Source organism: Nematostella vectensis, chromosome 5, assembly GCF_932526225.1.
Source record: "Nematostella vectensis chromosome 5, jaNemVect1.1, whole genome shotgun sequence".
Classification (NCBI taxonomy): Eukaryota; Metazoa; Cnidaria; class Anthozoa; order Actiniaria; family Edwardsiidae; genus Nematostella; species Nematostella vectensis.
In genome coordinates this window covers 6,334,232-6,346,821 of record NC_064038.1, presented here as the reverse complement: position 1 = coordinate 6,346,821, position 12,590 = coordinate 6,334,232, and the positions used below count along the sequence as shown (strand labels likewise).

The following is a 12,590-nucleotide window of genomic DNA, read 5'->3' as shown; positions in this document are numbered from 1 at the left end:
GCTGCAACCTCGAACAGTGGTGCGCAAATACTTTCACCTTCTCTCTATTGCTATTTTTCTCCCTGGAGTGATCTGGGAGCCAAGTCTGACTCACATCGCATCAGGCGCCGCCTTCGCTGCCTTTGTATTTTTAGAGGTATGTCTAGTAGCGGATCTAGGGGGAGGGTTTAGGGGATTTAATCCCCCCCTTGGGCTGCGAGAAAGCCATATGTAACAAAAAAAAAAATTACCCCCTTCCCTTCGTCACAGGGCCAACCCCCCCCCCCCCCCCCCATTAGCCCCTTTGTGTATGATGTTGGTACCCACCCGAAAACGTACCAATTTACGCTCGAAATTCTGGAATAATTACGCTTTCAAAATTTTTTTTGAAAAACAAAATGCTAAGGCTGTTAGACAACGTCGTTTCAATAGATAGAAATATAAATTTTGCTTTTGCCTGACGTAGATTCTGTTTAAATTTAAACGTTTAAATTGAGCAAAAAGACGAAAGCGTGCGTAACATCACCCAAATTACCTTACGAATAATTGGAAATAATGTACCTTATTAATTTCGTATTTAAAAGTCTTTAACATATTTTGGATTGACATTACCCAGATTTTTCGTTTTTTTTGTGTGTGTAAGGGCCCGGTCGCACTAGCAAGATGTTCAGGAGATGTCAGGGACATTTAGGTGGACAAGTTTGTCCCGTGACATCTACGCACCATCAGACATTAAGGTCGCACTGGTCGCAACATCCGTGGATCACGAGCCCTAAAAATAACATCGTATGTCATTCATCTGCGTTTCCTTCGCGCGCGGGAGATTCGGAGAGCAAATACTCTCTGCATGCTGCACGTCTGCATATTAAGTCATGAAAAGAAAAAATCTGCTGCTTTTCGTTTGGATGTACCTATACATCGTTCTGCGTTAGTCGGGTGCATAGCTGTTACTGTTACTCAGTTAATTGCACATGTAGTTGTCTATTATGCACCTGCCCTGGGGCAGGACATCATCTCCTTTGATGTTTTGTCCCGACCGGCGAATTTGTCGTGTTGCGTAAAAACATAGGTCGCACTTGGCTTCGTAACATGTCACGGACATCTGTCAGTTTTTGAGCTTATCTAAACAAGGATGTCCTGAAAATCTTGCTAGCGACCGGGCCCTAATATTTTTTGTTCCGATAAAAATTTAAAAGTTATTGCGGATTTTCTTAGGCCTGACCATATGTCCCCCTCTAATGTACACTTCGGGAGAACTTAAATAGTTGTATTTTCTAATGTTATTTGATGCATAAATCATGTACAATAGCAATCGACATACATTTGACTACGACTGTCAATAAAGAATTTAGTCGTTTGATGGGCTTGATTTCTTATAATAACTGATTTAGCGAGGCCTGACCATTTGTCCCCCTCTCAATTATATTTTCACCAAAACGACTACCTTTACCCGGTGAAAACACCCGCTACAGGCCCGCTGCCATTCTCTCTTGATGCCCGCCGGACCGTACTTTGAAGAAGGCCCGCTAGCGTCCTTTTCAAATGGACGCCCGCTGGCGGGCCTCTAAAGATATGCCTGCTAAACACCCGCTACCGTGCCTTGACGAACGCCCGCTATTATGCCCGCTAGCGTGCCTTCTAAGACAGGCCCGCTACTTGCCCGCTAGCGTGCCTTCAAGATACCCCCGCTTAACGCCCGCTAGCGTGCCTTCTAAGACAGGCCCGCTACTTGCCCGCTAGCGTGCCTTCAAGATGCGCCTGCTTAACGCCCGTTAGCGTGCCTCGACAAACGCCCGCTACTCGCCCGCTAGCGAGCCTTTTTAGTAAGGTGAAAGGATTCATTTCTTTCGTTGATATCTTTATCTTACAAGGTGTGAATAAGATAATGCACTGTCTGTCTAGCTTTGGAGAGCATTACACTTTACCGAATAGTGAAGCCTGAAAAGGCATTGCACTTTACTAGACAGTAAAAGCTCGAAAAGAGTCATTGCACGTCAGCCTAGACAGACAATGCATTATCTTATACACACCGTATAAGATTACGATAACATCTAAAAATGAAATGAATCAGCTAGACAGACAGTACATTATCTTATTCGCACCTTGTAAGATAATGATAACAACAAAAGAAATGGGCCGTGTGGATGGCAGCGGGCCTTATGGACGCTAGCGGCCATTGAACGGACGATAGCGGGCTTTCTGGACGCTAGCGGGCATTAAAGGGAAAACAGCGGGATATAAGGACGCTAGCGGGTGTAAAGCGGGCCTTGTGAATGGCAGCGGGCCTTATGGACGCTAGCGGGCATTGAGTGGACTTCAGCGGGCGTTACTTGAACATAAACACCCGGCGGGCCTTTGTAAGACACAAGCGGGCTCCAAAAAAGACATCGATGACGAAAAGGCACGCGGGCGGGCCTTTTGGACAGTAGCGGGTGTAAAAACGGACGCCACCGACATCATGCACATAGCCCCCTGATGTTTTTATTATTAATGCCACCATGAAAAAACATAACGATTTATTCGTAGACATCATCAGTATAACTATCGCTATCATCATCACCGTTACCATTACAGTCATCATCGTTATCTCCATCATACAATACAAATACAATACAATAAACTTTATTTATTGAGGGTATACATAAATAACCGGTTAAAGCTGTCTAACTTATGGGCCTTTACCATCGCCATCATTATCATAGCCATTATGGCCATTACAGTCATCATCGCCATCGCAATCACCACCATCATATACGTTTCCCTAATTTGAATATTCTGCATTTAATTTCGCTATGCGCAACGATAGAACGCCAAAGTTACCGTGATACTGCTTGAGGGAGTTTATGAGAGCTTGCTCTATTCGCGTTTGAGGTTTATTTTGATTAAGCTACACACGAGACGTTTTAAAATTCGAAAACAGTTCCGCGTGTTTTTCGTTGTGTTCCTATATCCGCGAAAGGAACTGAATAAATTATCACTTAACGGAACGGTTGTTCCGCTAGAGGTGAAGAATCGGAGCGCTAATGGCACGCTTCGGAACAAAAGGACTTGTTTGTACAATGAAGAACAAAATGTTCCCTTTTCGAAGTCCACAAAGGGACTGTTGGTCCTAATTAATGCAATTAGGAACAACAGTTCCTTTTTTGACGCGTTCCCAATTGAGGACCACCACTCAAAAAGAACAAAAGTTCCTGTTTGCTACGGTTAATAGACTTAAAAGGGAGCGCCTGTTCCTAAGTGGTTAAAAGTATAGGAACAGTGGGACCGATTTGGCCTAAATGGTGCCGTTTCTTTGCGAAAAGGAACAACAAAAGGGCCACAATAGACCGAGGTGGGGTGTTCCCTTTTTTCGAAAACATGAACAAAAGTTCCGCATCTATGGTTTTGTTTCTTAATATCAAAACATTTGATCTTTCAATGCCATGCCTGGACTCACACAAGCTGTGCAAAAGCAAGGGCATGCTGAGGCTTGCTTGGGCATGCCATTTTGGTTTATCGTGCCCAACCAATAGACTGCTGCCACTATTTCGAGGCTGTCGCGTGGCAGTGATTGATTGGCTCTTTTCACTTATTTGATAGCATTAAACATGCGGTACGCCGCATACGTTTCTCATTCTCGCATTAACCGTTGCTGACAAGAGATGGTAAAGCAGGGTAATGTGATAAACTGGTCGCTTCTTCCAAATGCTGCGAAGAAACCAAAAAGAATGCACTTAGAAGAAGACGAAAATGACGGGCTGTTTCATTGCCCTGTACCAGACTGCCATAACGATGGGTTTGGAACTCAAAGAGGGTGTAGAAAACACGTCAAGAAAAAGCACCCATGGTTTTATTACTTTGATGAGAAACCCAGCGACTCAGACATCGAAGCTTCCCGAAGCCAAATGGAAAAGGAGAAGGGGCAACGACGTTCAAGTAATGGCGTCCCATCGTTTGACATGTCTTGCACGTTTGCTGAGCAATTTACCGCGTGGCTCAAGGGCAGTGGTTGGGGCTGCAAAAGTGATCGACAAGCGCAGCAACTGGATAGCAAATGCTTGAAGTTTCTGAAATTTTGCAGCGAGGACGAAGATCATCTCACATTAGATATTGTGGACTTTTGCTTGTGTTCGCCTAATCTACTTTTCAAATTTGCCGATTCAATGCAGAGCGAGTGGCAGTTGGGTCATGCCGGTCGAATCGGATACCTGGACGCCATTGCAGAACTAGTGACCTACAGGAAAGTAAACGGAGCATCGGAAGCGGTGCTTAGAGGGCTGTCTACGACGGACACATACTTGAAAAAGGTGCGTAAGACCGTCTCAAAAATGATGCGAGTACAGTGGACTAGCGATTTAGACATCGATGTGCTAGAGGCCAAAGGGCACTGGGCAACCATGGACGAGCTCCTTGGTGTGGTGTCTCGCTACTTGCCCCGCTACGAGGCGGTGCTGAGAACGTGCAAGGACACGCCCGACAGGGCGTCTCCGTTTGATCTGTCGTTTGCCACTTAATTTCTCGCCGTTTATCTGTTTATCCAAGTCAAGGGCTCGCGGCCAATGACGTATCAGTATCTGACTGTGGACATGGTGCGCACTGTCAAGACTAACGGCGGTTTTGTCGAACAGAAAATGTTCAAAACAGCTCGGTTAGCTGATGAGCAAACTTGTGTTTGAAGCGACTGGCAAGTATGTTCACCCCACACGATACCGACAAATCATCGAGACGTCTAGCTGCAAAGTGCTAAAAAGTGCCGATCAAAGCGCCATCTTTGAAGATCAGAAGCACAGCTCGAACGTCGCCAAAGTGCACTATCGCAAGCAGCGTCGCGAAGTCGCCACAAAGGCGCGCGAATGCCTCGAAAAACTACATGGCGACAGTGGCACCAAGCTGGACAAAGAGGTTCTAACGAGGCTCTCCGACCTTTCAAACTCTTCAGAGGATCAAGATGACTGCACGAAGTCGTGCTTTTCAACGGACGAAGTTCAAGAAATCTCCACACCGCCAGCAGCGAGAATAAAGCCTTCAGCCCGCAAACTACCGGCAAAGCAGAAGCGCGAAGACGCTTTTTTGATGACAGAACTATGCCCGGCTCGCAGAAAATCGCTCTTATTTACGCCCGAAGAGGACAAGTATCTTAAAGTTGGTCTCAAAAGGTACGGGTTCGGACAGTGGACTTCGATCTTAAGAGACCCCGACTTCCATTTCCAAAAAGGGAGGAGCCCCAACTCGTTGCTCAATCGAGCAAACAGAAAATACGGCACCATGGATAGCCACTTAGTGGACAGGAAAGGCTAGGTGGGACATGATGTACTTACAGTCATTCTAATTTTGGCGTTTCGACATGTTTCTTTGTATTTAGTAAAACTGAATGTATCACGCCACAAGATCGGACTAACAAGCGTCTTACAAAGTGTGCATTACGAATACCCTTAATTGTATTTGTGTAGGTAAAATACCTTTAATCTTTTAAGTAATATTGACAATTGGTATCATTACGTAGCGTTGTGCGTATATGAAGGCACACGACTTTATTCAGACTTTATGGCGACTTTGTTATACAGAGTATCAGGAAGAATATCGTGTTTACAGAACATTAAAAAGATTACATTTGGCTGAGAAAACCGTCCAGTCTTGTTTGCCCTTTGTCTGGCGGTTGCGGTTTACGAAACTTGAGTCGGTTGCATCGTCCCTTGGGAGTCTGGGTGAGGGAACGGCGCTTGGCCGGTGTAGTGAATGCCATCAATTCTATCCCTGGTGATTCCCATCTGTTTGGTTTTGGGCTCCATGATGGGGTCTTTGGTATCTAAAAAAGCGTTAAAGGCTCGAATAATTTGATCAGCAAAAAGGTAACGAAAACACATTTATACCTCTGGCATATCGTCACTTGAGCCTTGGCGAGGAGAGGTGTGTGTCTGGGATGGACATCCGCTGTCTCGAACCAAAGAATATTGGTCACTGTCTGCCTCATCGTCGCAGCTTGGTAGCGGATCCCATAAGTTTAGCTACAAATGCGCACATCGTTGGTCGAGGAGCCCCCAGCTGATTCACGCCTTACGTCTTTCCTCAATCGCCGTCTCGCAAGCCAGAGTACGAGTGTTGGTATGCTGACTTTTGAGCTTGTCGCTAACAAGTTGCACCAACGCTTTAGCGCTTTTCAACGCCTCGTTCTCCGAGATTGATTGCAATATCGACGAACATCGGTGCAGCTCAGTCTCAGTCGCTCGCACCCAATGGCTCTCGAATGCCGCTCTTGCCATGACTTTCCTTTTCTCAGCCTCAGACTTCTGGTGATCCTCTCTAATCCGGCCTAGTTCCACGATTATTTCCTCGGGCATTGCATCTTCGGGGTCTTAATAATTCCAGCAAGTTGTGTGGAACTCCCAGATCCACCAGCCTTTACTTCGGCTTTTCAGCATTTTAGATTTACGGGCCTTGTTTAGTCGCTGGCGCAAACTCCTCTCTCCTTTCATCTTCTCTAGTAAAATGTTGAGATGTCGCTTTCGCATGCTGAAAGGCTGGCAGTTGCGATACTCAGCTTGTTGAACGTCTCTGCGTCACTGCCAGAATAGTTATCCCCGTCTCCATCTAAAAAGGTAATCTGGCATGCAACCCAGTAGGAAATCGCAGGATATATTTGCTTCCCCGGCGTAGAAACTTGAGATGCAACGACCGTCTCCTCGTCATCTCGTCCTGACTCTTCGTTTGCTGCCTGCAAAAAAAAAACCCAAAAGCATATTTAAAGAAAGTAAATAGCGAAAAAAATATCTATATATAGTTTTCACAATCTTACCTCTTCAGACATTTTAGCTTGCTTCAGCTTAGACGTGCTTATGGCAGCGCTGTATCGCATTCTTCTCTTTTTGAACAAATCCACGACCACGCGTTCTCTATTTCATCTACCCTCCAGATGCATTTAAATGATATGACAGAACAGAGGTTCTGTATTGGTCCGACGAGGTGGCATTCGGCCGCATCCCTTATGAGCTTGCTGTTGAGCTGAGAGCACGGCTTACTCATAGTGAATGAACTGATTCTTGCCTTTTTCTGTCTCTTTATATAGAGCAGCCATATTGCTTTATCATTGGGTAGTTTCAGTAATGCCATTGTAAGACGGTTGTTTTTCATTTTCAATAGGGAACACAAAGAGGATTACGTAACTCAGTAGAAATAAAACAAAAGTATGCATTTCTCACAACAACATGCGTGAAACAACACCCGCTATGATTCTACTTACAAACTAACACAAGAGTAACAAATTCGATCAGTTCCCGCTATACCCGTCAAACCCGGAATACCCGGTGTATTCAGAACAAAGTTGAACGATTTCTAAATCGTAAGAAACTTACAGTTACTACTAATGTCATAGTATTGTTGAATGGAATAGATTAAGCATGAGGTCGAGACTGAATTCATAATCAAAGAATGTTCAAGTTTGTTTAGAATACACCGGATACTCCGGATATGGCGGGTATAACGGTTATGGCATGAATTCATCAACTAAACACATCAACTTAGCTTAGAATACACCGTGTACTCCGGATAAGGCGGATATAGCGGGTATTGCATGAATTCATTACTAAAATACGTTGAATTTGGCTGGGAATACACCGTGTACTCCGGGAATGGCGGGTATGGCGGGTACTTCTACTCTTACTACTACTGCTACTGTTAATATTATTACTATTACTATTATTATTATTATTATTATTATTATTATTATTATTATTATTATTATTATTATTATTATTATTATTATTATTATTATTATTATTATTATTATTATTATTATTATATATATATATATATATATATATATATATATATATATATATATATATATATATATATATATATATATATATAATAAGAATATATATATATATATAATAATAATAATAATAGTAATAGTAATAATATTAACAGTAGCAGTAGTAGTAAGAGTAGAAGTACCCGCCATACCCGCCATTCCCGGAGTACACGGTGTATTCCCAGTCAAATTCAACGTACTTTAGTAATAAATTCATGCAATACCCGCTATATCCGCCTTATCCGGAGTACACGGTGTATTCTAAGCAGAGTTGATGTGTTTAGTTGATGAATTCATGCAATAACCGCTATACCCGCCATAGCCGGAGTATCCGGTGTATTCTAAACAAACTTGAACGTTCTTTGATTATGAATTCAGTCTCGACCTCATGCTAAATCTATTCCATTCAACAATTCTATGACATTGTTAGTAACTGTAAGTTTCTTACGATTTAAAAATCGTTCAATTTTGTTTTGAATTCACCGTGTACTCCGAGAATGGCGGGTATAGCGGGTATTGCAGAAATTCATTATCTCATTAATTGTTTGTTCCATTGATTGATTGATCGATCGATCGATCGATTGATTGATTGATTGATCGATTGATTGATTGAGTCGCAACCCCATGCGTAATGTATTCCCTTCAATAATCCCAGTTGTACTGTAAGTTTCTTACGATTTAAAAATCGTTCAACTTTGTTCTGACTACACCGTTTACTCCGGGTTTGGCGGGGGCAGCGGGTATTGATGGGATTTATCTCTCTGACTTGTTGTTTTTGTTGTTAGTTGATTATTTACTTTTAATTTAATACGAATTCTCAGTCTTGGAACCTGTGTTCCTGTTCATATTTGGAAATAGTTCAGCCTTTTGCTGTTGCCACAGGTCTTCGGTTGATGCTTGTCATTTGTTACTATTTGTTTACCACTGCCATACTGTACTGCATTCATTCAAATTGGTTTGATTTCTGACAAGGAAAAGTGTTTTTCTTCTGTTTGACTAAATAGGCGGTGTTCCGATACGTACAGTTCCTCATTTTTTGAGACGCGCGTTCACAATTATCGGTTCATTTTAATGAAAATATCCTTTTGAGTTTAGTTTTTGGATGCAAATCGAAAGAGCAATGCCTCACGAACATTTAGAGTGCTAAAAACCCCAAGTGCGACTGACCGTTAAAATCTGCCAGCGAGACGAAAGGCAGAGGAACAAAAATTTGGGAAACGATCATCACCATCACCATCCCCATCATCGCAATCACCATTATCATCAGCATCATTACTACCATCATCATCATCATCACCACCACCACCATCATCATCACCATTATCATCACCATCATCATCACCACCATCATCATCACCACCATCATCATCACCACCATCATCATTACCACCATCATCACCATTATCATCACCATCATCATCACCACTATCATCATCACCACCATCATCACCATCATCACCACAGTCATCATCGCTATTGTCATCATCTTTGCCATCACTGTCACAATCATTACCGTTATTACCACCACAATCACCACCATCACCATGGATGGGACGGGGTGGTGTTGATATTTTGCGTCTAAAAGAGGGAAGAGAAATAGTTTCAAGTATTAAATTTTGACTAATCGCCCATTGACATTCTTTTCCAGTTTGTTCGTATGGCCCGAGTTCCACCACTTGGCGACGTACTACACGACTCTCTGTCCGTCTTCTTGGATGAGAAGGACGCCGGCCCCGTCATACTGACGCACATATACCTCTTAGTAGGATGCAGTTTACCACTTTGGCTGTGCGGAATACCTGTGGATTCGAGTAAGTTCTTGTGGGTTCCCTCTGGCTTTGAATAAATTCATATGGGATAACTGTGGCATCGAATAAGTTTATGCAGGATACCTGTGGCTTCGAATAAATTCATGTGGGATAAGTTCATTCCCCATCCACTAGAAATGACTGTGAGGAAATGATTATTAAATGCTATATGTAGCATTTTCAGTTTACTTCCGATAAAGCGAGAAAAATGCACATTTTTTCCAGCGTAGTCCTTTAAAGCGTTCTTGCTGGGTTTTTTTGTGCTTGAAAATGGGCCAAGTGACAGCGTGAGGCCTGGGGCGAGCTCATGTGACGTAACAATTTTTTCTGACCACAGGAAACCCTAACAGAAACCCTAATAGCTTCTATAGTCATTTTCCATGAGGCAAAAATAAAAACAGTAAATGTGTGTTCTCGTCTATTTAGGGTCGTTTAAATAAAATCATCGAAAAGTCGCCAAAAAGTCAATTTCTATTTAAAGTTAATTTTACTGGGGAAACAAAAGTATAAAAGGCACGGAGCTGGTATTGGTCTAATTTTGTGTGGTTGTTGTAATAGAAAACATTCCAGCTATACGCTACCAGAATGCAGCGCGCGCCTTTTAAAGCTTGCACCAAACGAAGCGCGCGCAGCAGGACGGTAGTTGAGGTAGGTTTCCATGCCGAGTGCGCGCGCATGCTTAAAGTTGGAATGGCCAAGCAGTCCGCCTATATTGTGTACAGTTTTCAACTTAGAAATGATCGAGGTTAATCTATGTCTCAGCTTTTCGATATTAACGGAGCTCTAAATTCAAGCAAAGCTAACAGCAATGACAGCGTAGGCCAAGCGCGCGCCGTGTTTTTTTACTGCGATCCTGCTTTAATTGGCTGCTCAATGTACAGGACACAGGCTTCCCGTCTATTCTGGGTTGCTATCTCTGGGTGTTGGCGACACGGTTGCGTCTGTTGTAGGCAAGAAGTACGGACGTCACACATGGCCAGGTGAATGTAACGTAGTGAAATAATACTTGAAGGGCAAACCATTATCTCGGTTGGATCTAGATTGTAATAAAGGATTGTTACTTGAAAGGGGTGAATATAGGAGAGTTGGGGCAAAATGGGTTTTCTCTAATTCAAGAATTCTTCTTCCCACCTCCTCCCACAACTCTTTGCGATGCGCACGTGAAACCGAGGTCAGGAGTCAAGTTGCACATGATTTAAATGCACCATGAAAGTTTTAAAACTAAATTTCCAGGATGAAGAGAACAAGAAAATAAGTAGGGCAGGTGGTTGAATTCTTCTAAGAAAGGCCGTCTTTACTGCATTCGACCATTCTCTAGCTGACAATGTTTTATTTGTTTTGTTGTTTACGTTGTTTCTTTGCGTTGCAGGATCTGAAAAAACTATGGAAGGGACATTGGCAGGTCTAACCGCTCAGCTCCTGTGCGTTTTGGTCCTCTGCAGTACAGGTTTGTTTTATTGGCTTACAAGAGGCACCCTACTCTATTCATGCCCCTAAGAGTTCCTTATTTCTCCACCAGGTGTGTTGACGATACCGCTGACTAAATGGTCGGTCGTGTTCGCGGGCCTATTAGTCACGTCGCTACTTGAAGCCTGGACGTCCCAAGTAGATAACCTTGTTCTTCCTGCCTTCCTTTATTCTCTTCTCTCCGCTGTTTGGTAGTTGGGAGCGGCAGAGGAAGCAGAATTCGTTCGCTACATTTTGGCAGGTCGGTCTGCCTGTGGTAGAGCAAGCCGCCTGGAAGGAGACTGGAGCTGGACACGCAACTGTGCTTAGACGCGTAGCAATGATTCGCAAGGGGAGGTCAGGGGCGTATGCAGGGTTTTAACAAGTTGCAGTCACAGCATTCAGAATCTGGAAGAGGACGTGGCTCCTTAAACCGCATCCCGCGAAAATCTCGCAACTCGCGCTTTTGGAAATTGGCGGCAATGCATCAGAGAATATTACAAACAAAAAGCGTAATACGGTTTGAGTAACGTTTTATTAGCACCAGACTACAAAACTTGCTTAATAGATATCATCCACCAGGCGGGATTCGCATAGACATTACAAGCGAAGTAACTGTGATCTTGCACGTTGCTGAAAACGAGTTGGCAACGATGCCGAGCGATTTCTTTTAATCGCTGTTCTCGCGATTAGCGTTGTACGTGTTCCCGAGGTATTCATTTAAAACAATAATTCCAGTCGCCTGTTTCCAGATGCAGCAAACTCGTTTACTATGTCATTGGCATCAAGGGAAATCGAGTGCTTGTGGACGTGCATGAGGGCCAATCCGCTGAGACGATCCTCTGTCATCGTCGATCTGAGATAGGACTTCAGTCGTCGCATGGCACTGAACGACCTCTCTGGTGTTGATGTCGTTATTGGCAGAGTTAGGATGACTGTGAATGCTCGTGACAGGTTAGGATCTTCGTGTCGTCGGCAATGAGGGAGAGTTTCAACAACAGTTGTTGGAGGCTCATCCACTCTCTCCCATCGCGCTTTCCATCGCAAGCATTCCGTCTCTTGCATTCCCCGAACATCCTCCGGTATGTCAGACTCGTATGCTTCTAGCAATTTAGATGCGGGCATTGTATCGTGCTTTGAAGGCCGTCGGGAGAGAGTGTTTCACAACAGTATACTGATTCGTGTTCCCGGCAAATACCTTAAACGGAAAAATGTCAATGGCAGATTAAGACAATCATGATCGTTACTTCTTCAAAGAGTTTCCACGTATAATTTGGAACAAATGACCTTCCCCCCTCATCCCACCCCCCCCCCCTCCCCTCACACACATACAACCCTCTCTCCCATCGCCCCTTTGTCCTCTTTGTGCTCTCGCATCCATTTCGCGCGCGGTCAAAAATCCAAGATGGCGCTCAAAACACTGAAAAGCGGGAAAGCATAGCGAAAAACACCGGGTAATCGCCTGCCGTGAACGCCTGTAAGCAGGCTAACCATTGTATTTTTTTCGTCGGTTGGTATGTGTTACTTTTCTTCTACAGTATGTACCGTCCTTTGGTGTTACCATCAGT

At 43.7% G+C, this 12,590-nt stretch overlaps 1 protein-coding gene across 2 annotated transcripts in view; it reads left to right on the top strand.

Moving 5' to 3' along the window:
* Nucleotides 1-12,278, top strand: part of LOC5503032 (dolichol kinase) — a 16,475-nt gene extending 4,197 nt beyond the window's left edge. Inside the window, exons 9-13 of one of the 2 annotated variants that reach the window (XM_048727525.1) lie at nucleotides 1-136; nucleotides 9,417-9,579; nucleotides 10,458-10,556; nucleotides 10,946-11,023; nucleotides 11,096-12,278. The exon at nucleotides 1-136 is cut by the window's left edge and continues 80 nt beyond it. In XM_048727525.1, coding sequence (XP_048583482.1) covers nucleotides 1-136; nucleotides 9,417-9,579; nucleotides 10,458-10,556; nucleotides 10,946-11,023; nucleotides 11,096-11,238 — 619 coding nt within the window. In that variant the 3' untranslated portion in view covers nucleotides 11,239-12,278. The remainder of the gene's footprint in view (nucleotides 137-9,416; nucleotides 9,580-10,457; nucleotides 10,557-10,945; nucleotides 11,024-11,095) is intronic. The other variant, XM_048727526.1, reaches the window with a different exon arrangement.
* Nucleotides 12,279-12,590: the final 312 nt, after the last annotated feature.